Raw genomic sequence first — 22,548 nt, 5'->3', positions numbered from 1 at the left:
TACTTTCTTGTTTTGCTCATCCCATTTCCCAGTGGAGACCTTCTGGTCTGCTGCTTTATCATTGGTTTTGTTAGAAGACATACAAATGGCAAGGAGGTATATGAAAAGGTGCCTAACATCATTGATCATCAGAGAAATGCAGACCAAAACTACAATGAGATATCATTTCACCCCAGTTAAAATGGCTTTTTTTTTTCCCAAAAGACAGGCAATAACAAAATACTGGTGAGGATGTGGAGTAAAGGGAACCCTCATACACTATTAGTAGGAATGTAAATTAGTACAGCCACTGTGGAGAACAGTTTGAAGGTTCCTCAAAAAACTAAAAATAGAGCTACCATATAATCCAGCAATCCCACTGCTAGGTATATATCCAAAAGAAAGGCAATCAATATACGGAAGAGACACCTGCACACCCAGGTTTATTGCAGCACTATTCACAATAGCCAAGATTTGGAAGCAACCCAGGTGTCCAACAGATGAATGGATAAAGAAAACATGGTATATAAACACAATGGAGTACTATTCAGCTGTGAAAAAGAATGAAATCCTGTCATTTGCAATCCTGTCTTGAATAGAACTGGAGGTCATGATGTTAAGTGAAATAAGACAGGCACAAACTTCACATGTTCTCACTTATTTGTGGGAGCTAAAAATTAAAACAATCGAACTCATGGAGCTAGAGAATAGAATTATGGTTACCAGAGGCTGGAAGGGTGGTTGGGCGTATAAGTGTAGGGGGAGTGGGGATGGTTAATAGGTACAAAAAAAATAGAACGAATAAGATCTACTTGATAACACAACAGGGTGACTATAGTCAACAGTAATTATACATTTAAAAATAACTAGAAGAGTATAATTAGATTGTAACACAAAAGATAAATGCTTGAGGTGATGGATGCCTATTTACCCTGATGTGATTATTACTTATTTCATGCCTATATCAAAATATTTATACTCCAAAAATATATATACCTACTATGTACCCACAAAAATTTAAAAATTTATATATTGTTTTTGCTATCACCTTTAGAATTTCTTGTCATTGGATAGTTTGTCTGTATACCATTCTGGTCTTCATTCCCCAGGGCCCCCATTGTCTGATTTTTCTGCTTCTAGAACTGTTAGAGGTCACAAAAGCAAGATGGTTGTATCTATCACAATTTTTGTCTGACTTTAACTGGGTATCTGTTACAATTTAGTAGTCATCTTACTGACTTCTTGTTGGTTTCCAGTTGAATCCTCACAGTAGACTTTTTTCATTGTAATCAATATCGAATTATAGCCTGTTCCCTTCTTCATAAATGAAGGCTTTCTTCTTCAACAGTTCTTAGTGACTTCACCTATACTTTATTTCTCTGCTTTGAATATTTCGAAGAAAACATATTCTTGCTCTTTCCCAAGGTTAACACTACATACATTACCTTGACCACAGGATGTTTTCTTGCAGATTGTGACCTAATTCCATCACCCTTCAGCAGCCCCCACCATTTTCATGGGTTCAGCTAAACCTTCTGTAAGATGACTCTTTTTCCCCCTAATCTTTATATCTCTTTTGATATGTAGCTTTAGTCTCACTTTTTTTCCTTTTGGATTTTGCCAGTTAGATGTCTCCCTGGAATTCCACTTCAGCATGGCTAAGACTAAGCGTGTCTTCTCTTTCCTCCCCAAAGCAAATTGTAATTAGGATAGACTGAAGGTGACAGAAGATAACTAAGATCTTCTTCATCCTTTCGGCTCTTATGGAAGCTGAATTCCAGTAGTCATTCTAAATTTGTTGTATGTCAGCTTATGGTATCTTTTCATGTCTTTACATTCAGCCAAAGAGGAAGTTCCTTGAAGGGGAGACCAGAGGACGTGCTGTGCTTCTTAATCCCCTCTTTCTTAACCAGTAAGAGGCATTCAATAGATATCTGATGATACTGATTAATAGAGGGGAACTTTTCAGATTCTTTTTTTTTTTTTAACCCTAGTAAGCTTTAGTACAAACTAAATGCTGAGAGATTATCAAGTAAGGGATTGATCATCACAAGAAGACTCAGGATGTTACATCCTGTAGGTTTTATAATTTCCTATATTGTACAAAATATGAGTTATAGCAGCTTGTCTGGATGTCATACAGGTATAAAAATCAGTTTTATAAACTTGAGTAAATTGGGGCCCATTTTAGAAAAAACTCTTGCAGGCTGTGAATGCCAATATATAAGTAAAGTATTAAGTATAATGTTATTTAATGTGGGCAAACATAAAGCCAGGTGTAAATTTCTTAGGTTTAAAATCTTATAGAACTATACATCCAAAAGAAAATTTCAAGTTAAACATAATACAAAGCAATACAATCTAAATTAACATTAATTTAATGTGATGAATGATATTGCCTTGCTAAAAGTGGGTCACTACTTACAATGTGCAAATGGTACTCATCGTTAGGGTATAGATTCTTTTAAACCTTGACATACATACACTACCATGTGGAACGTGATGATGTGTTCTCTGTTCTAACTACTGGGAAGCCTTCCTTGGCACAGCACATGCCATGGGGTCAGTTGGCTTTGACTTCATATAGATATGCCATTTACTTGGTCAGTGTCACTTCTATGACAAGTAGTATGTTGTGCCAGTTTGATTATAAGTACAAATATGGGCAATGAAGTAACTTGGTTTTAAGGTTGTTACTAAGCTGAGTAACAGTGTGTGGCTATACAAATTTTTATAGGCTATCAGGAATGAAAACACAGGAGATTGTTGTAGATTCAAGTATTTTAGATTCAAGTTTGAAGATGCTCATGCAGATGTTTAACTGAGTTGTATAGACCTTTATGTTTCTTTCTTTTTCTTTTTTTTTTTTTTTTTTTTGAGACAGAGTCTTGCTCTGTCACCCAAGCTGGAGTGCAATGATGTGATCTCAGCTTACTGCATCCTCCGCCTCCCAGGTTCAAGCAATTCTCCTGCCTCAGCCTCCCGAGTAGCTGGGATTACAGATGTGCACCACCACGCCCAGCTAATTTTTTGTATTTTAGTAGAGGCGGGGTTTCACCATGTTGTCAAGATGGTCTCAATCTCCTGACCTTGTGATCCACCCACCTCTGCCTCCCAAAGTGCTGTGATTACAGGCGTGAGCCATCGCGCCTGACTGACCTTTATGTTTCTTAACTTTATGCTGTACATCAGTTGATATTTCAAAAATTTAAATGGTTTCTATGATTATTCTTTGGGCTAAGAAATTGGGCATTAATTGTCCTCATATGTATGGTTTTTGTGGCTACTTCATGTAGATTTTATTTTTGGTGGTTATCAAATTGGAATTTTTTTTTTTTTTTTTTTTGAGACGGAGTCTCATTCTGTTTCCCAGGCTGGAGTACAGTGGTGCAATCTCAGCTCACTGCAGCCTCGACCTCCCAGGCTCAAGCAGTCCTCTCACCTCAGCCTTCTAAGTAGCTGGGACTACAGGCACGCACCACCACACCTGGCTAGTTTTTTGTGTTTTTAGTAGAGATGGGGTTTTACCCTGTTGGCCAGGCTGGTCTTGAACTCCTGGCCTCAAGTGATCCACCTGCCTCAGCCTCCCAAAGTGCTGGGATTAGAGGCATGAGCCACCACACCTGGCTGAAATTGGAATTTCATTGGTACTGCCTGTAATTTTATGTTAATTTTTTTTTTTTTTTTTGGTCGTCACTAGCTTTTATCTAAAGCCCCTAGAGAGAAAGGCCATGATACCTTGTATACAAGGGTATAAGAGTATACAAGGGAAAGGGAGGGCTGAAGGGAACAGGGTGGGCTGGTACAAGCCTCATTAGAAATACCATTGAGTCTGTGAGTAAAACATCATTATATGAAAAGGAGATGTGGTTTTAGGGTGGTCCAATTACTTTTGCACCAGCCTAATAAAATTACAAGTCATTATCAATAGAGACATTGTGAAACCTTTTTTTTTCCCAAAAGAAGTATCAGGTATGATAATTACATGTCTGCCCAACTTTCGTTATAGACTAACATAACTTAATTGTATTTAAGGTACAATTTAGGAGAGTTGCTGAAAAATTAATCTTTAGTATTGAGATGCCTTGATTCTACCCTCAATAGCTATAATGGATTATGTGTCTGAGTAGATTAATAAAAATCTTTTGAGCATTTTTCTTGAACTACTTCACTGAAGATTAGCTTTTTGAGCATCCATTTTAATTTCTCAGTATATAAGGATCGGTTTATCACAACTGTATTGTTTTCCCTGGCCTTGTTAGATTATATTTTCATATCATGTAGAAAAATAGGTGTATTCGTTCTCCCTTGAAGTCCTTTGTCTCCCAAAGGAAATGGTTGCAATACAGATGTGTCACCTCTTCCACAGGTAAAGTGGAATGGAGAAGTAGCCAGTTAAATAGTGCATGCTCAATTTGGAACATTTAGAGCATACAGGAAAGTTATTTATTTGGTAAATATTTTTTAAGCATTTACTATGTTTCATGCATTGTACTAGTTGTAGAGGGTATAATTGAATACAACTAAACGTAGCTGTTGACTTTATGGAACTAGTCTAGTATAAAGATTTAAGATTGCCTGGCATGGTGGCTCACGCCACTAATCCCAGCACTTTTGAGAGGCCAAGGCAGGATTGCTTGAGGCCAGAAGTTTAAGAGTAGCTTGGTCAACATAATGAGACTCCATCTCTAAAATAGATAGATAGATAGATAGATAGATAGATAGATAGATAGATAGATAGATAGATAGACAGATAGATAGATAGATGTAGTTAGACAACACAAAGCAGTTTCACTCATCTTGTGGCAAGGAGTTATGTATTTCTAATCAAATTTGGCAACTCAAGCATTTTCAACAAAATCTACATGTTTTTTCAGAATAAAGTGACCAACACAGAATGTTACCTGTAAAAATCAGAGCAATAATTGCTATCTAAAATAATTTTGAAAATTAAGTGGTACTGAAAGGCTCATATAGCAAAAATATGGCCTCCTGTCATTGTACTTTCCTACTCCCCAGACTCACCATTTTCAACATTTTTTAGTAGTTTATTTTGCCATTTTATAGCATAGTACCTGACATTTTATTTATTCAACAGACATTTCTTAAGTACCTAATACATGCCATTCCTTGTTTTAAGGGATGCTAAGGATACAGTGGTGAACAAGGCGTTGTGGGGTTGTATAGAGGGTATTCATTCCTAACCTTGAACCAAATATTTCTTTCTGTTGGATAATGCATTAAAAATTGCAAACAGTTTACAAACTTTTGGAGTAATGGTGGCCTTGATCATAAAGTAGGGACTGCTTCTACCGTATACGTGCTTGGTGGTGTATTTGTGATATCTGGCTAAAGTTTCTACATGGAAATTGGCTGACTTTAGTTTTGAGACTTCTGGGAACCAGTCAGGCAAAATAGTGAAACTGTGTATCCTGTTTCCAAGAGTTGTCTTTTAAGGTTATCTGCTTCATTCATTTGGCCTGACTTGCTAGGCAAATGCCTAGGGTAAATATGATTTGATTAACTATAACAACAACAGCAACAAAACAACTTTATTTTTTAGAGCAGTTTGAGGTTCACAGCAAAATTGAGCAGAATGTACAGAGATTTTCCCTATACCCCCTTCCCCTACACATGTGCGGCCTCCCCTACTATCAACATCCCCCACCAGAGTGGTTTGTTACAATTAATGAACCTACATTGACACATCATTATCACTCAAGGTCCGTAGTTTACATTAGAGTCCACTCTTGGTGTTGTGTATGGGTTTGGTCGATTTTATAATGACATTTATCCACCATTATAGTGCCATACATAGTAATTTTGCTACCCTAAAAATCCAGTGTGCTCCACCTGTTCCTCCTTCCCTCCTCCCTTATCCCTGGCAACCACTGAACTTTTTAACATCTCCATAGTTTTTCCTTTTCCAGAATGTCATATCATTGGAATCACACAGTATGCAGCCTTTTCAAATGGGCTTCTTTCCGTTAGTAATAGGCATTTAAGTTTCATCCTCATCTTTTCATGGCTTGATAGCTCATTTCTTTCCCTCCCTCTTTTCTTCCCTGTCTTCCTTCCTTCCTCTTCTTTCCTGTTTCCTCTTTCTTCTTCCTTTTTTAAGAGACAAGGTGTCTCACTCTGTTGCCCAGGCTGGAGTGCAGTGGCCCAATCATAGCTCATTGCAGCCTCGAATTCCTGGGCTCAAGTGATCCTCCTGCCTTAGCCTCCTGAGTAGCTGGGATCACAGGCTCCAGTCATTTTAGTGCTGAATAATATTTCATTATCTGGATGTACCGCCTATTCATTCACCTACTGAAGAATATCTTGGTTGCTTCTAAGTTTTGGCAATTATGAGTGAAGTTACTATAAACATTGTATACAAGTTTTATGTGGATGTATGTTGTCATCTCCCTTGGGCAGATACCAAGGAGTGCCATTGTTGGATCATATGGTAAATATATCTTTAGTTTTGTACAGAATTCTAGGTTGGTATTTTTTTCTCTCTCAGTCCTTTATTTTATTTGGAGACAGTCTCGCTATGTCGCCCAGGCTGCCATACAGTGGTGCCATCTGGGCTCACTGAAACCTCCACCTCCCAGATTCAAGCGATTCTTGTGCCTTGGCCTCCCAAGTAGCTGGGATTACAGGAGTGCGCCACCACGCCTGCTAATTTTTGTATTTTTAGTAGAGACAGGGTTTTGCCATGTTGCCCAGGCTGGTCTCAAACTCCTGACCTTAAGTGATTCACCCACCTCAACCTCCCAAAATCCTGGGATTACAGGCCTGAGCTACCGTGCCTGATCTCTCTCAGTACTTTAAAGAAATATTTCATTCCACTTTTCTTTTTTTTCTTCTTTTTGAGATGGAGTCTCACTCTGTCGCCTGGGCTGGAGTGCAGTGGCGCGATCTCAGCTCACTGCCACCTCCGCCTCCTGGGTTCAAGTGATTCTCCTGCCTCCGCCTCCTGAATAGCTGAGATTACAGGCGCCCACCACCATGCCCAGCTAATTTTTTGCATTTTTAGTAGAGACGGGGGTTCCACCATGTTGGCCAGGCTGGTCTCGAACTCCTGACCTCGTGATTCGCACATCTCGGCCTCCCAAATTGCTGGGATTACAGGTGTGAGCTACCGCACCTGGCCCACTCTTCTTGCTTACATAGTTTCTGAGGAGATGTCAGATGTAATTTTTATTTTTGCTCTTCTGTAGGCAAGTTGAGTTTTTTACCCCTCTAGCTTCTCTCAGGATTTTTTTCTTTATCTTTGATTTTCAGTAGTTTGAAAATTATATGCCTAGCTGTCAGGGTTTTTTTGCTTGTTTGTTTTTGTTTTCTCAGGTGTGACTCCAGAAAGGATCTAAAGAGGAGCTTTACAATCTCTTCTCTGGGGTTTATGGAGACTTCCTTTACCCTTCTGTGTTAGCCCCTTAAAGCACTGCGTCAACCTTAAAAGGGCACAGGAAAGGGTGTCTATGCCATTTTTATGCCATTTATCCTGCTTGGTGTTTTCTGAGCTTTCTTCATCTGCGGTTTGATGTCTCACATTAATTTGTAGAAATTCTCTGTCATCGTTTCAAATTTTTCTTCAGTTCTTTTCTCTGTTTCTTCTTCTGGTGTTCCCATTATGCTTTTGTGGTTGTCGTACAGTTATTGGATATTTTGTTCCAGGCGTTTTTTTTTCCAGTCTTTTTTTTCCTTTGCTTCTCGGTTTTGTAGGTGTCTGTTGAGATACTCTCAAGTGCAGATATTCTTTCCTCAGCTTTGTCTAGTTTACTAATAAGCCCATTAAAGGCAGTCTTCATTTCTGTTACAGTCTTTTTGATCAGTAGCATTTCTTTTTGATGCTTTCTTAAAATTTCTGTCTTTCTGCTTACATTGCCCATCTGTTCTTGCATGGTTTCTACTTTGTCCATTAGAGTTCTTAGGATATTTATCATAATTATTTCAAATTTCTGGTGTAACAATTCCAACATCCCTGCAACATCCAAGTCTAGTTTCGATGCTTACTGTGTCTCTTCCAGCTGTGTTTTTTCCTATTTAATATGTCTTATAACTTTTTCTTGATAGCCATACATGATGCATTAGGTAACAGGAACTGCTGTGAGTGGACCTTTAGTAATGTGGTGGTAAGGTGTGCATGGAGGGGAAACATTTTCAGTCTGTTAGTGAACTTTTGTCAACTTCACATGTGCTTCTCAAGTCCATCCTGTAAGTGGGAGAGTAGGGCTAGAGAGGACTGAAGTTGGGTATATATTAAATACTTTCTCCTACAAAGAAGCCTAGAGGGGACGCATTAGGGGATTTTTTTTCCCCCAGTATTCACTGTGATGACCCTTACTGAGCTCCTGGAGGTAAAACTCACAAAACTGTGGTTCTCCCCCCTGCCCATATTACTACATGTCCCTGGAGTTTATATCTTTCAGACTTGTCTGTACTGAGCTTCCACCAATTTGTCAAATACAGATCAGGTTTCCCTACCACCCGTGCAGTTGAAAACCCACATACAACTTTTGACTCCTCCAGAGCTTAACTACTCATAGCCTGCTATTGACTGGAAGCCTTGCCAATAACATAAACAGTTGATTAATACATATTTTATATGTTTTCTGTATTATATATTGTATTCTTACAATAAAGAGAAAAGAAGATGTTATTAAGAAAACCATAAGGAAGATAAAATATATTTACTGTTCATTAAGTGGTTCCCATGGGTGCTGGTTCCCATGGAGGTTGCCCCTTGTGAGTTTTTGCTCAGGGAAGTTGTGATTCTCTATATTTGCCTGTTGGTCTCCTAATCTGGGAGTCATCAGTTTTCCCTGTGACCTCACTTCTCTTACAGATTTAAGAAGAGTTGTTGGTTTTTCAGTTTGTTCAGTGTTTTACATGTTGTTAGAACACAGTGGTACTTCTAAGTTTCTTAACATGCTAGATCAGAAACCTGAAGTCTCACCTAATTTGGCTTTTTATATTTTTTCTTCTTTTTTTTCTTCCATTGCTACCAAAGCATTTTTCATCTGTGTCTGGGGTGACATTAGAGCAGAATGTGATTTCTAGGTAAACATTATTGGGCTCCCTAGCAGAAAAATTTTTGAAAGTAGTACATGAATTCTGTATAATTAAAATTTTCTTTTCATCTTAGTAGGTATAGGTAATAGGCACGGCCTATTTTTTTTTTTTTTTTTTTTTGCTCAACAGTCATATAGTAATTTAATCGCCTAATAGCCTTAGTTATATAGTTGAAAGAAGAGTTGAAAATCTGATTCATGGGTTGGAAATCACCTGTCACATATGAGTTTTAGGCACTGGTCACTTTGTTTTGAAACAGCTTTGGGGTTTTTTCCTTTTTCAACTCATAATAGGCTTTAACAGCTTTTAGTTTTGTTTCTGTTTTTTTAACAGCATGAGTTGTCAAATTTGGTTATAGCTTCTTGGTACAAGATAGGTAAATTTGCTTTGTGTTGTGTAATTACTTTTTATTTTAAATGCTACCTCTTTTATGAACACTAACTTTACACTAAGATTAGGAATATGAGAATTGCATGTCTGCAACAAATAGCTATCTGTAGTATTAAATTATGAAAATGTAGACTTTGGATTGGAGCTGGGATCTCTTAATATGTAATTGTAACATAGAGTAAATAAGTATTTTGTCCCTTGTAGGGTCAAACAGTACAGTGCATGGGCAGAATTAGAGATGTAGGCTTTTTTTTTTTTTTTTTACTGGCTTAGAGAACCGTTTGATCAGCTAATATGGAATTAAGTCCCTAGGGCTGCCCAGGCACAACATTAACTGCTAGAAAAGCAGCTATTAAAGGAAAATTTAAAAGAGTATTAGTGAAGGTTAAATACTGACCGTGGACATCTGGCAAAATTGATGTTTTTTTTCCCCTCCACCATTGTTTATAGTTTATTGTTATTTATCAGAGAATTAATGTTTATTTTCAGAATCTATTACCATAAGAAATCTGTTTGAGGACTTCGTATGCGCCAGGAATTCTACTAAATAATGATATAATGCTGAACAGAATTAGATAGGATCCTCACTTCGTTAAGCTTACAGTCTAGTGGTATAGATCAACATTAATCAAAGAATAACACAAATAGAAAGCAGAGCAGTGGTTCATGGGATTGACTGTAGAGAAGCATGAGGGAAGTTCCCAGGTGATGGAAAATACTTTATTTCTTAATCGTGGTGGTTACATGTGTGCATATGTTTATGAAAATATATTGTACATTTAAAATGGATACATTTTATCACATGTAAATTATGACTCTATAAAGTTAATTAAAAAGAATAACTCAGGTAAGGTGGTGTGTGCGCCTGTAGTCCCAGCTATTCCTGAGGCAGGAAGATCACTTGAGCCCAGGAGTTTGAGTTCAGCATGGGCAACATGAGACCTGTGAGACTTTGTCTCTAAAAAAATTTAAATAAATAACTAAGATAAATGTAAAATTACAGCTGTAGTAAGTTCCACAAAGGAGAGTTACATGGGCTATGACGATGTAAGATAGCAAGAACTGACATTGGCAGGGAGGAAATGATGATGAGTAGAAGTAAATAAGTGAAGTGTGGGGATTGATGTCAAGGGGACAGTATAAAAGAAATAACAGCATGCGCCAAGGCCCTAAAATTGGAAAGTCCTTGGCAAATTAAAGGAGTTTGAAAAAGGCCATTGTGTGCAAAGCAGAAAATAGGTACTACAAGGTAAAAGATGGAGCTAATCGGTAGGTAAGGCTAAACCTTGTCAGCCATTGTTAAATATTGAATTGTATCCTAAGAACAACTCAGTGGAAAGCAGTTAAAGTTCTTTAATTGGGGGAGGCAATGAAGGGGTAATAAAACTGGTTATAGAAATACTGCTCTGGCTCTAGTGTTGAGAATGAATTGGAGTAGCCAGAGTAGATTCAAGAAGACTTTAGTAAGATTATTCCAACAGGCCAGGACCTGTTATAGGGTGGTGGCAATGGAGAGAGATGGACAGAATGGAGAGTGTATTTAGGAGGTAAAAATGACAGAACTTGGTGATGCACTGAATGTGAAATGGGGAAGGTGTCTAGGAGGACTACTAGGTTTATGGTTTGCGTATTAGGGTGGATGATAGCAGTTTCATTTACTGAGACAGGGAGCCCTGGCAGAGTACCCAGCTTTTAGAGTGGGTAGGGGGAAGGGGAGAGTGCATCTGGTGTTGGGCATTTTGAAGTGATTTACATACAACAAATTGAAGGTATCTTTAACACTGAGTCCAGCAGGTTAGCATATTTATTCAACAAGCATTGCGCCTTTTTTTGTTGTTTTTGGGGTCTTCAACTCCTGGCCTCGAATCCCCCCTCCTTCCCCCGCCTCTCCCAGCCTCCGCCTCCCAAAGTGCTGGGATTTCAGGAGTGAGCCACCGCGCCTGGCCAGCATCGCGCTGTTTGTGCAGTGTGCCCTGTGCTAGGTCTTGCAGTGGGTACCAGTAGAGCCATAAAAGTACAAAAGATAATTGGACGTTTAGTAGAGTCCTGAAAGGGGGCGGGATAGGAAGATACCTAACCATAAGAAAAACCAGCAAGAGCGGAAAAGGAGCTAGTCCTCCAGATCAATAAGTTAATCACTTATGTCTGTGATTCCCTGCATTTTGGGTGATTCTCTGTCGAGGTCCTCTTAAGTCCAGACTTTTGATACAATCTGCAGTTTGCGCCATTTGGATTCCTGAAGCATCTTTACAAGCCACCTACATTCCTTATGGAGCTGTGGCACAACAGCAAGCCCACGATGTCTCACCGGATTAATAAAAATATAGGCGCTCACGCTTTTGTTTACCGATATAGTATCTCCTCCTCCCCTCACTCCATCAACCCCCACGCGACACAACTTTCCGGAAGTAAGCAAAATCCGTTATCAAGATGAAACTCCGGGGACCAGGCTCCACAGCTGCCATAAACTAGATGGCACGTTAGAAGCCGGTGGGTGTAGGTGAGGCACGCTGGCGCCCGCGGGCCCTTCTCCAGCCGCTACCCAGTGGGAATCCGCGGGGCTGAAGCCCCGAAACCAGGCTGAGCGTCCCAGAGCGCAACCTCCCTTTCCTCCAGCAGCGCCGGCGCCTCAGAAGCCGCGTGTCCCCAGGCGCACTCCCCCAAGGTGAGCCCCCGCCCCCCGCGGAGGCGGCTGGGTCGCGGGTCTGGGCGGGGCGCTCCGGACGCCGTGCCGCCGCTGCGCACCCCTCCCGCGAGCTGCCGGCTCCCTCGGCCTCTCCACCCAAAACTGGCCCAACCGCCAATCGTCGGCCCTCACCTCCTACAGCAGGTGACCCATGGCCAATCGCCAGGGGTCTCTTTGCCAGGAGCCGCCAGGGCCAGCCAATCGGGGCGGCCCCTCCGCCGGGGAGGGGACGGGAAAGGGGTGGGGGGGTGAAGGGGGTGTCCCGGGGGACGGGCTGAACCTCAGTCAGTACCGCTTGCGCCGCAATCCGGGGATCCGGTCGAGGGGAGAAGAAAAAGGGGTGCTCGGGAGCAGCCCCCGGCTACCTCCCCTGGAGGCACAGAGGGCGGGGGCCTTGGCGAATGGCTTTCTTGCTGGCCACTTGCGGAGTGAGTAGACCCCGAGGGTCTGGGAGAGGGGCCGGCCCCTACCCCTGAGTCCCCGGGGTCCCGGCCGCCAGGCCGGGGCGCGAATGTCGTGCTCACCCTGCCTCCTTCCCGCCGCCCCCTGGGGTGAGTAGGACGACGTGGCTGCCCGGGCCCCTCTTCCTTGGGAGTTCTCAGTTCCTCAGCCTAGATGGGGTGGAGGCTGAGGTCAGGGCCTCCAGTTCCACCGAGAGGGCATTCGCCCCCAAATGAGACTTTGGAGGAGGTCTCTTTTTTTCTATTCATTTTTGTGGAGCTCTATTTTCCTTTTGAAAGCTGTCTCAGAATATGATTTTAAGCAGAAAAGTTAAGCTTTCTTTTATGTGAAAGCTTAATTTTGACCAGTTGCCCATTAATAGAATCTCCAGTTGCAGGCCAAGTGTTTTTTGGTGGTGGTTTATTTTTGGCACTGTGTTCGTGCCTGGCCCTGTATTTTTTGTGTATAAAGTAATTACGGATGCTATTGTTTTTGAGTATGTGTGTCGGGAAGGAGGTGATTTTACGCTTTTTGGGTAGCTTGTGCAAAAATACTGAAAACTTTGGTATAGTTTTATGGGGTTCTTAGCCCAGCCGAGTTATGGAAAGTTGAGTATAATTAATGGACTAGGAAGCATATTTGAGGAATGCACTTTTTGCTGACATTCATACTGTATTATAAGTATTTGTTATGAAAGGTTGAGAGATGTATTGAACAAGAAAACCAGTTTTGCTAATTTGAAGTAATACTTTGTTTTGCTTTTTGATTAAACTGTTTACTTTTAGCTGTATTAAGGAAGTTAAAATCAAGTAATTCCTAGTTTCTCAGTGGAGAAGCTGGAAGCATCTTAGAATAGTAGTTGTAGTTTTAAAAGTTTTTACAGTGAACTTTAAAACTGGAAATTCTCACGTAGTTAATTATGAATAATCTCTCTTGAACACTGCTTGTATTGAACTAAGTAGGTGATGAAAGCCTTTAATGAATACTGTTAGCACCTGTCATTTATTTATACTTTAAATATATTGCTTTACTCCCCCCCACCTTTTTTTTTTGGTGCAGCCCGACAAGAGACAACCTAAATAAAAATACCGTATTACCTTTTCTAGTTCAGGGAAGGTGTATGATTAAAAGTCAGATTTGGGCCAGGCGTGGTGGCTCAGACCTGCAATCCCAACACTTTGGGAGGCTGAGGCGGGAGAATTGTTTGAGTCCAGGAGCTGGAGACCAGCCTGGGCAACAAAGCCAGAATCTTCCCCCCGCCCCTGCCCCAATAAAAATTTAAAAATGAGCTGAGCATGGTGGTGATGTGCACCTGTGGTCCCACCTGCTTGGGAAGCTGAGGTGGAAGGATCCCTTGAGCCCAAGAGTTTGAGGTTGCGGTGAGCTATGATTGCACCGCTGCACTCTAGCCTGGATGACAGAGAGCAAGACTCTGTCTCAAAGCAAAACAAAACAAAACAAAAAGGCGGGCGCAGTGGTTCACGCCTGTAATTACAGTGCTGCCTATAATCCCAGCACTTTGGGAGGCCGAGGCGGGCGGATCTCTTGAGGTCAGGGGTTCGAGACCAGACTGGCCAACATGGTGAAACCCCGTCTCTACTAAAAACACAAAAATTAGCCGGGCGTGGTGGCGGGCGCCTATAGTCCCAGCTACTCGGGAGGCTGAGGCAGGAGAATCGCATAAACCCGGGAGGGGGAGCTTACAGTGAGCCGAGATCGTGCCACTGCACTCCAGCCTGGCGACAGAGCAAGAGTCTGTCTCCAAAAAAAAAAAAAAAAAAAAAAAAAAAAAAAATCTCTTAAAGAAAAAAACAGATTTGTAGTCTGATTTGAGAGCTTAAATGAGAAACACGAAAGACAACAGACAAGTTTCATCTGTTTCCAAAGTGCCCTGAGTTTGGCTTTGACAGAGATGACGATGAATTTGGAAGTGCCTTTCAGTAAATACGAGGCTGCAAAGGCTGTCTACTGGTCACGTTCATTTTGGTATTTCTAAAGTTCTATGATATTTTTAATGTGAAATTTTTCAAATGTTTTTTAATGTGAAAAGATTATTATATTTTGTACGCTCAGCCATCCCACTTCAATCTCTGTTGATATTAAGATTAGTAGGGAATTTAGCTATAAGTTTGGTTCAGCCAGGAAAGAGCATTATTTTGATAGCACCGTGTTCTGCTGGTTGGAAAGTCAGGCACTCACATGGTTTGCATGCTGTTGATTAAGAAAGGGGACGATGACAAGAAAATCTGATAATCAGGCTTTTGTTCAGAGAAGCAAATTCTAGGATGTCCCCTGGGGTATGTTGAGTTCTATCTGTAGCTAAACTTTATACTGTAGAGTGAAAACAGATATTTATGATGATTCTTATATAGAAAAAAGACTTTGTGATTACTGTAGTATACTTAGAAAATTATATTTAGGAAGCTTTTCAGTAAAGGTTTAAACAAAGATTGTTAAGCTTGAAAGTATAGTTCTTATACTGACAATGTAATTAAGCCAAGTATTCCTCCTTGAATATTTTAATGAAGTTCTACCACACACAGGCATTTAAAGCTACTTTCCATCTTCCTTATTTTCCATCTCCAGTCACCAGGTCCTGTTATGTTTGCCTTAGTAATATTTTTCAGATTCGTCACTTTTTTCTAGATGATAATGCTTTAATTCAGGCCCTCATGGTCTCTCACCTAGACTTTTGCAAGGCTTTCTGACTAGTCTGTCACTGGACTCCCCTTACCCATCCTTTTTATCCAAAAACAAATTTGGAATGGGTTGCCGCTCTTATGGTTAAGAATGTGTTTTGGCTCCTCCTTGCCAGAGTCCAGCTGCCCAGCATGTCCTGGAGGCCCTTCTTCATATTCTGGTCCTGATTTATCTCTGAGTCCAGACTCAGCTCCAGGTGCTTTACCCACGGCATCCGCTGTGAACTGTTTCTCATTGAGAACATGCCATAGCCTCTCACAGTTATTTGTCTTTTCACAGCCTTTCTTTCTTGCTTAGATTACCCCACTGTATCTCAAGTGGTAAGCCTCCAGTTCTTCCTTAGCATACAGCTCCTGTGTTAACCTTTTCTATGATGCCTTGCTTCAGGCAGGGTGAGTTTGTTACTCTTGTGTGTGCTACTACAGCACTTTGCTCATATCTCCATATCACAGCCTTCACTAAGTTGTATTGTAAATTTTTAAACATATCTGATTCTTGCATTAAACCCTGATTTCCTAGAGATCTGGGGTTCTCACTCATCTTTGTATCCCCGGGGCTTTTGTCCCTAGTTTAGTGCATGGCACATAGTAGGTGTTCAGTAAGTGCTTAAGTGATCAAAATATGTGACGATAATAGCTTAAGTGTGTAAACCTTTGACTCAGTTTTACTGGAGTTAGGTTTTTCCCTGTGAGTTAAAAATGCTTCCTAGGTCACCAAGCTCCCTGGTTGCTACCAGACATAAGAAACGGGGGATTGGAAAAATGTTTAGAAGCAGTGCTAAAAATGGTGAGCAGGGCCGGGTGCGGTGGCTCACGCTGTAATCCTAGCACTTTGGGAGGCCCAGGCTGGCAGATCACCTGAGGTCAGGAGTTGGAGAGCAGCCTGGCCAACATGGTAAAACCTCATCTCTAATAAACGTACAAAAATTAGCTGGGCGTGGTGGTGGGCATCTGTAAGCCCAGCCACTTGGGGGGCTGAGGCAGGAGAATTGCTTGAACCTGGGAGGAGGAGGTTGCAGTGAGCCGAGGTCACACCATTGCACCCCAGCCTGGGTGACAGAGCGAGACTCTGTCTCAAAAAAAAAAAAAAAAAAAAAAAAAAAAGTGGGCAGACTTCCAGGACTCCCCACCTTCCCCTACCCAATCTATAGGACCTCTAACATGATTAAAATAATACTAATAGTAGTACGAGTACTAATTGGTTCTGGAGTATTGTTAGTATCTTAGGAAAAAGCATGTAGGCTAGCTAGAATGTCAGGGAAACTGCTTTAAAGGTGAAATTTGAGCTCATTCCAGATGATTAGGTAATGTTTAATTATATTTGCTATTAATATTATCTCTATTGTCCTTAAAGACATCCTTTGAAGATGATGATAGTACCTGGCCATAATAGACATTAAATAAATATATGTGTCATGAATGAATGGTTTGGTTGCTCTGTATGTGTGTGTGTACATGTGCGCACGCAGGAGAGAGAGAAGAGAACTGTAGTTCCTGCCATATTGGAGTTCATTTATTTCTGGAGACACCTTTAGGAACTTGGCTTCTTTGCTGTATTGACTGAACAACTCGTTTTTTCCAAAATGTGCCACTTCAATTAAGTTATTCTGCTTACTCCGTTGGTTCTTTGCATTCTCTGCATTCCAGAGCATGTTTTAAAATCTGGTTGTGTTAGTCTTTCTCACTCAGTTTCAAGGTTACACTAAATGACAGTTTGCTTGTGTTTTGACATATTTTGTCATACCGTGGAGGACTTGGCTGCAGTTGGAACCTGTAAATTCTTACTGTGTTTATTTAAATGAAATTAATTTTTATTAAGGTGAATACACGGGCCCCAGGTTTTCCAATATGGTTAGGAATTTATCCTCCTGGTGAACCTAGTTGTTTACCTGGAAGTATTGGCATCACAGAATCCTAGAGCTGGAGAGAATTTTCAAGTTCTAATTCCATTTCTACCTTTTTAAAAATTTTTATTATTGTGGAGAAATCAGTCTCAAAGCAGCTAAACGACTTGCCCATGGTCACATAGCTAGAGAGTAAATGACTAGGGCCAGAGCCTAGATGACTCTTGCTCTTTTATTTTCTCCAGAGAGACTCAGGGTGCTGCCCTGGTAGTCTCCACCCCTTGGTCGCCTTTCCCCCCCAAACCCTAGTACTTATTCCCATTTTTAGCCACTAATTTTGGTTTCCTTGAGATTCAGCATCCAGATCCAAAAAACATACATTCTTCTGTAACAGAATATTGTTCCTCAGTTGGCCTCCTTGTGCTTCTCAGCTCCTCAGTTTGGGAATATGCCTTTTCTGGTTATTCTCCATTTTCTTGCAGATTTGTTCTCTGGCCTTCTCTCTTCTGTGCTCTAGGAGGCTGACTTTTACAGCTTGCAGCATCTGGGATCCTTTATCCCTTGGCTTCTGGTTGGGGTTTAGCAAATAGGAAGCAGTGACAGAAAATGGAAGGGAAAAAAGGCCTTTGGAGTATTTGTTCCTTCTGCTCCTTCCATGCTTTGAGGCAGTTCTGGCAGTGACTGTTTTACAGCCGTCCATGTCCACTGAGTAGCTCCTCCTCTGGCCGGTGGGAACCTTGTTTGTTTCCTTGCCCCTTCAGGCTACTTGCAGCTCTTAATTCCTGAGTACCTCAGCATCTCTTGTTAGTTTTCTTAGCCCTACTCTCACTTCTATGGGTACTGTAGTCACTTGATTAAAGAAAAGTTCAAACATTGTATCTGATTATGCTGTTTCCTGCCAGGGCCCACTGCTGTAATGCTTTACCCCTCCCATTTCTGTCCAAATCGTACACTCTCAATTGCATCCTCTGTGAAAGCTTTCTCGTCCTTATAACTTTCTCCTTTGAATTTCTTCGTGCTTTTCTGATAACATTTTACCATGCTTGAATCAATTATTTATAGACAGATATATATTCCCTCTAATAGAATGAAACTCTTTTAGATCTGTGTCTGCTTCATCTTGGCATCCCCAAAGGATCCGGCACAGGGCCATAGTCATAAGAGATGCTCAGTGAATAAGTAATTATTGTAACACTGAATTCTAAGGCCCAGCATAGTATGTGTAAAAATGTGCTCAGGATAAGATTTAGTGTGAGAGAGTGAGTTTTTAGAGAGACAAGAAGATTGTCATTGCCTCATCTTGTTTCTTGTTTTACTACCATTTATTTCAATGTGTTTTTCTCCTAGTCAGTTTCTCTTTCTTCTTAAAAACGTTTAGCCTTGGAAAAATTCAGCAGCCATACATTACAGCAACCAACTAATATAATAAATCCCTTAAAATAACTCTATGAGTTATTTATGATTTTTCCATGAATATTCTGATTTATAATCTGCAAGAACTAGTTCCTTGATTACTTTTTGTGTTTAAATGTTAACAGGTGGGCACATTGCAGAATTCCTTAATTCATTTACAAAATTTTTTTGAGGACTTGCTACAAACCAAACACTAGCCAGGTGGAGATAGTAGAGAATAAAATGAAGTCCTGTCTTCATTGGCTTGTATTTTATATCATCTTGATAGATTCTGACAATTAAACTAAATCAGTAATTTTGTATGCACTTTTTAACAACTTTAGCGAAAACTGAATCTGTTTTCTTCTGGTACTCATTGGCAGCTAAAATCAGATATATGAAGACAGCTTTGGCATATATAATTTCTAAGAGATAAATGTCAGAACAATTGTTGAGTCTATTCAAGTCAGGGTCGTTGTTTTATTTTGTTTGCCTGTGACTGATCATCTGTTAGTCCTGACTAGCTATCACCTTGAGTGTTAATTTGTCAATTTGTTATATTCTGCTGTAGAGATTCAGTCTTGTTAGATTAATATATCAGGTTTTGTTTTTGAAAACATTTCATAATCAAATTTTCAAGAAGTATTAGGCTATAAGAATTTTGCAGTTATTTCAGAACCTGAACTAACTACTAAAGTACTCAGTTTAAGGATTCACGTATTTAATGTTAATTTTTCCTAGTTATTTGTAGAACACATTTCCAGGAAATTTACTCATTTTTGATGGATCCTTAAAAGTAGACTCCAGATAGGCTTTCCAAAATGCTCTTAATCTGAGGTTGGGGAATGGAAGAATATTTTTCTTTCATCCTGTACTAGTAAACCTCTCAGAGTTTATTTAGATCCTGGAATGATTTACTCCATGACTTTTAAGAAAGATACTGCAAGTAGCCTAAGCAACTAAAGTATCTCAGAAGAAAAGTGTTGGCTGATTGCCGGCACTACATAGTCCAACAGTGCTTTTGTTAGGTGGTGTGCTGTAGTAGGTGTTTTCTTCTTTAAGAGATTGCTTTCTTATATGTTGAGTCATGATCATGTTGTTGGCAGGAAGGATGTGGAAAAAAAACTTTGCCATTTCGCTTGGTTATATTGGCCACTTTTCATTATTTTATTTATTCCAGTATAGTGATTACGAAGTTTTAAGTGCTTTTTGCTAGTGCGTGCTTTACCTTTAAATGATATTATAAATCTGCTATCCTACTTTTTTGCTTGGAAAGGTGTATCTAAGCAGCGTTAGCATTTGCCAGATTTAGTCCTGGAAAACATTTTAGAATTTTATAGATAATTTTAAAAGAATAATGCTTATGACCTTGCATGCTAAAATGGTTATAAAATTTTCTAAAAATGTTCATAACCTGTAGTTTCTGAACGTTTTTACCTAAAGCTTTTGAATGTAAATTATAAAATAAATGCATATTTATTTTAAAAAATTAAACAACATGAATGTGTAAAATAAAAACTCAGAGTCACTGTCTCAAATGCCCCTATTCCTCAGTCCCATTCCCTAGGGGTAACTGCAGGTGTTTTGTTTCTTTTGTTTCATGTGTTATATTTCAGGGGTGTGTGTGTGTGTGTACATTTTTTAAAATGAAACTTCTAGTGCATAAGTAAAATTACATAAAACTGCAACTTGAGTATTATTCATGTGTGTACTTATCTAGCATAAGGTAAGCACTCAGTTAATATTAACTGCATTGAATTCCAGTGTCTTTTATTTCTGTAGCTTGCTTTCTGCATTCAGAACCTGTAAACTCATTTCATTTTAGGTTTTGTAGATTTTTAAAAAGGCAGTTTGCTGGATTCTGAATCATCTGAGGCAATTTTATATGCCTTTCATAACATTTGTGTCTTAAAAATCCTAGCTATATCCTATATAGAGAGGGTGACCATATAATTTATTGCCTAAACTGGGATACTTGAGAGTGAAGGAGGCTGCTAATAATAACTTTGCTGAGACAACCAGGCATAAACTGACCATCCCAGGCAAACTAAAATATACAGTCATCCTATTTACAGACTTAAGTTTTTTGTTTGTTTTGGTTAGTTTAGTAACTTCTTATATGGGTTTGTTGAGTAAATTGGGAGTGTCTGGGAAAGACAAGCTGTCAGTGATTTAAATAGAGGAAAATGGTACGAATTCCAAACCTTTATTGTTTAGTTGTATAAGTAACCAAATCACTTTATGGAGTTAGTATTTGTGTTTTGTTCTATAAGTCAAAGGGTGTATTAGTATCAGATGAGGGTATCATGAAGAGTAAGGAATTGTGCTAAGGGTTATGAATGAAGTTCTTGCATTTTAGCTGTACCCGATTCCTGTACCAGATTTTAGCTGTACCGGATTTATTTTTTAGCAGAAACTGAACATTACACATAAACCTTACTTTGTAAATTTAAAGATAAACGCAATTCTGGCTTTTCAAAGCACTAACATATGTTCAAAAATTAGATTCTTTTATGAAAAAAAATTTTCTTTATATTGTTTTATATTGTTTGATTCTTTGTTACCAAGGTAATAATTAAGTACAGTTTAGCTTTTGTGGTTCAGTCATAATACCCAGTGCTTTCCTGAATATCTCATATTGGAATATTTTTCCTGCTCTGTTTTCCATACTGTGTTTTACCACTTGTTTTGTCTGTTATTCATTTCTTTTTTATTACCATTCTCTATTATCTTCTTGGGAGTTCATCAACTTATAGCTTGTTTTTAAAACAGATGTTAAATACAATTTAACTTATGCTTATAGCCTTTACTTGATTGTAGATCTGTATGAAAATTGCGTGTGGTTATAGTATTATCTAGTTCTTGATTCGTTTTGTTTTTATCCATCCGTACTCACTGAGTGCCTTCTATGCGTAAGGGCCTGGAGATATAGTGGTGAATCCTGGTTATCTAAGGCTCCAAATTATGAAGGGGAAGTAGAACACCTACCACTGTGTTACTTTACATGTATTACTCATTTAATCTCTCCAGTAACCTTGAGTAGTTTATTATTATACTCATGGATGAGAAAATGTAGGTGAAAAAAGTAATTTGGCTAGATCACACAGGTAATTCATTAGAAAGTTGCAGATTCAGGATTTAAAACTAGATGAGTCCTTAAAGCTGTGCTCATTTCCACTATGTCAAGGGCCTTCAGGCAGTTTTTAGATTACATTTTAGTGCCCTTCTGTCATTAATTCCTTTTAAACATCATTGTGATTTAATAGAAAAGTATAATGGATTTGGTCAAAGGACTAGGTTGATATCCCAATTGAAAAAAAATTCAGCTGGATGATTTGGGTAAGCACTTATAAAACAGGTTTAATATCTGTCTACCTTACTGTATTATAATGCTCAAATGAGAAAGCTTGTAAAGTGTCTAGTAGAGTACCTAATACTCTGAAAAAAATTTAATATACATTGTGCATCCATGATGTTAGAGCTGCTTACTTAGCATTACAGAAAAAGACCTTACTTTTCAGGACATTCTTGGGGTACCTAGCAGTTGGTAAGGTAACTACAGCTACCATGTTGACAATAAAGAACCTAATTTGAAGCCTTAGATTATCAAGACATTGGTAAATGGAAAATAACTTCTCTAAGGTATAGTGAAAGGAAAGGTTTAATACTAGGCTCAATTTTATGGATATTTTTTAATTGATGATCTTCACTCCAAATGAATTGATAGTTGACTATTCCTTAGGATTAAAAGAGGTGAAAATCTTAACCCCAGAACTTTCCTGTTCTTCTAAGTCCTGTTCTTCCCTTAGCAGAAATGGATAAACCATAGGGACAGTAGGGATTGTAAATGTTTCCAAATTTTCAGTAATCCAAGGAAATCACAGATTAGTGTGCCTCACGTAAAATCATGGTATAATTAATATTTCTGGTCTCTTTAATATACTTTTTTTCATCGTCAAACCACTTTTGGTAGGGAGACAAGATGTCATTTCTCTAAAAACTTAATTTGCTAACTTAAATTTCAAAGAAAGGCCATTATGTTTGGCATAATCTT

General features: G+C 39.3%; 1 protein-coding gene and 1 non-coding gene across 17 annotated transcripts in view; one reads left to right on the top strand and one right to left on the bottom strand.

Moving 5' to 3' along the window:
- The window catches only part of OSBPL9 (oxysterol binding protein like 9), a 209,917-nt gene that overhangs the window by 138,739 nt on the left and 48,630 nt on the right, over nt 1–22,548 (top strand). The window contains exon 1 of one of the 16 annotated variants that reach the window (XM_063698807.1): nt 12,122–12,262. The exons of 11 other annotated variants lie outside the window; for them this stretch is intronic. Coding sequence is in view for 2 of the 5 variants with exons in the window: in XM_031001686.3 (XP_030857546.1) it covers nt 12,520–12,546 (27 nt within the window). In the remaining 3 variants the exon portion in view is untranslated. 4 more of the 16 variants (XM_063698804.1, XM_031001686.3, XM_031001685.3 and 1 more) reach the window with 4 other exon arrangements.
- LOC115932375 (small nucleolar RNA SNORA26) lies at nt 7,313–7,434 on the bottom strand. Its single transcript, XR_004068659.1, has one exon. It is a non-coding gene; the product is annotated as a small nucleolar RNA SNORA26 (small nucleolar RNA).

This window comes from Gorilla gorilla, chromosome 1 (assembly GCF_029281585.2).
Source record: "Gorilla gorilla gorilla isolate KB3781 chromosome 1, NHGRI_mGorGor1-v2.1_pri, whole genome shotgun sequence".
In the NCBI taxonomy this organism is placed as follows: Eukaryota; Metazoa; Chordata; class Mammalia; order Primates; family Hominidae; genus Gorilla; species Gorilla gorilla.
Note: the sequence above shows the minus strand (reverse complement) of the source record. Positions and strands in the feature narration are given on the sequence as shown.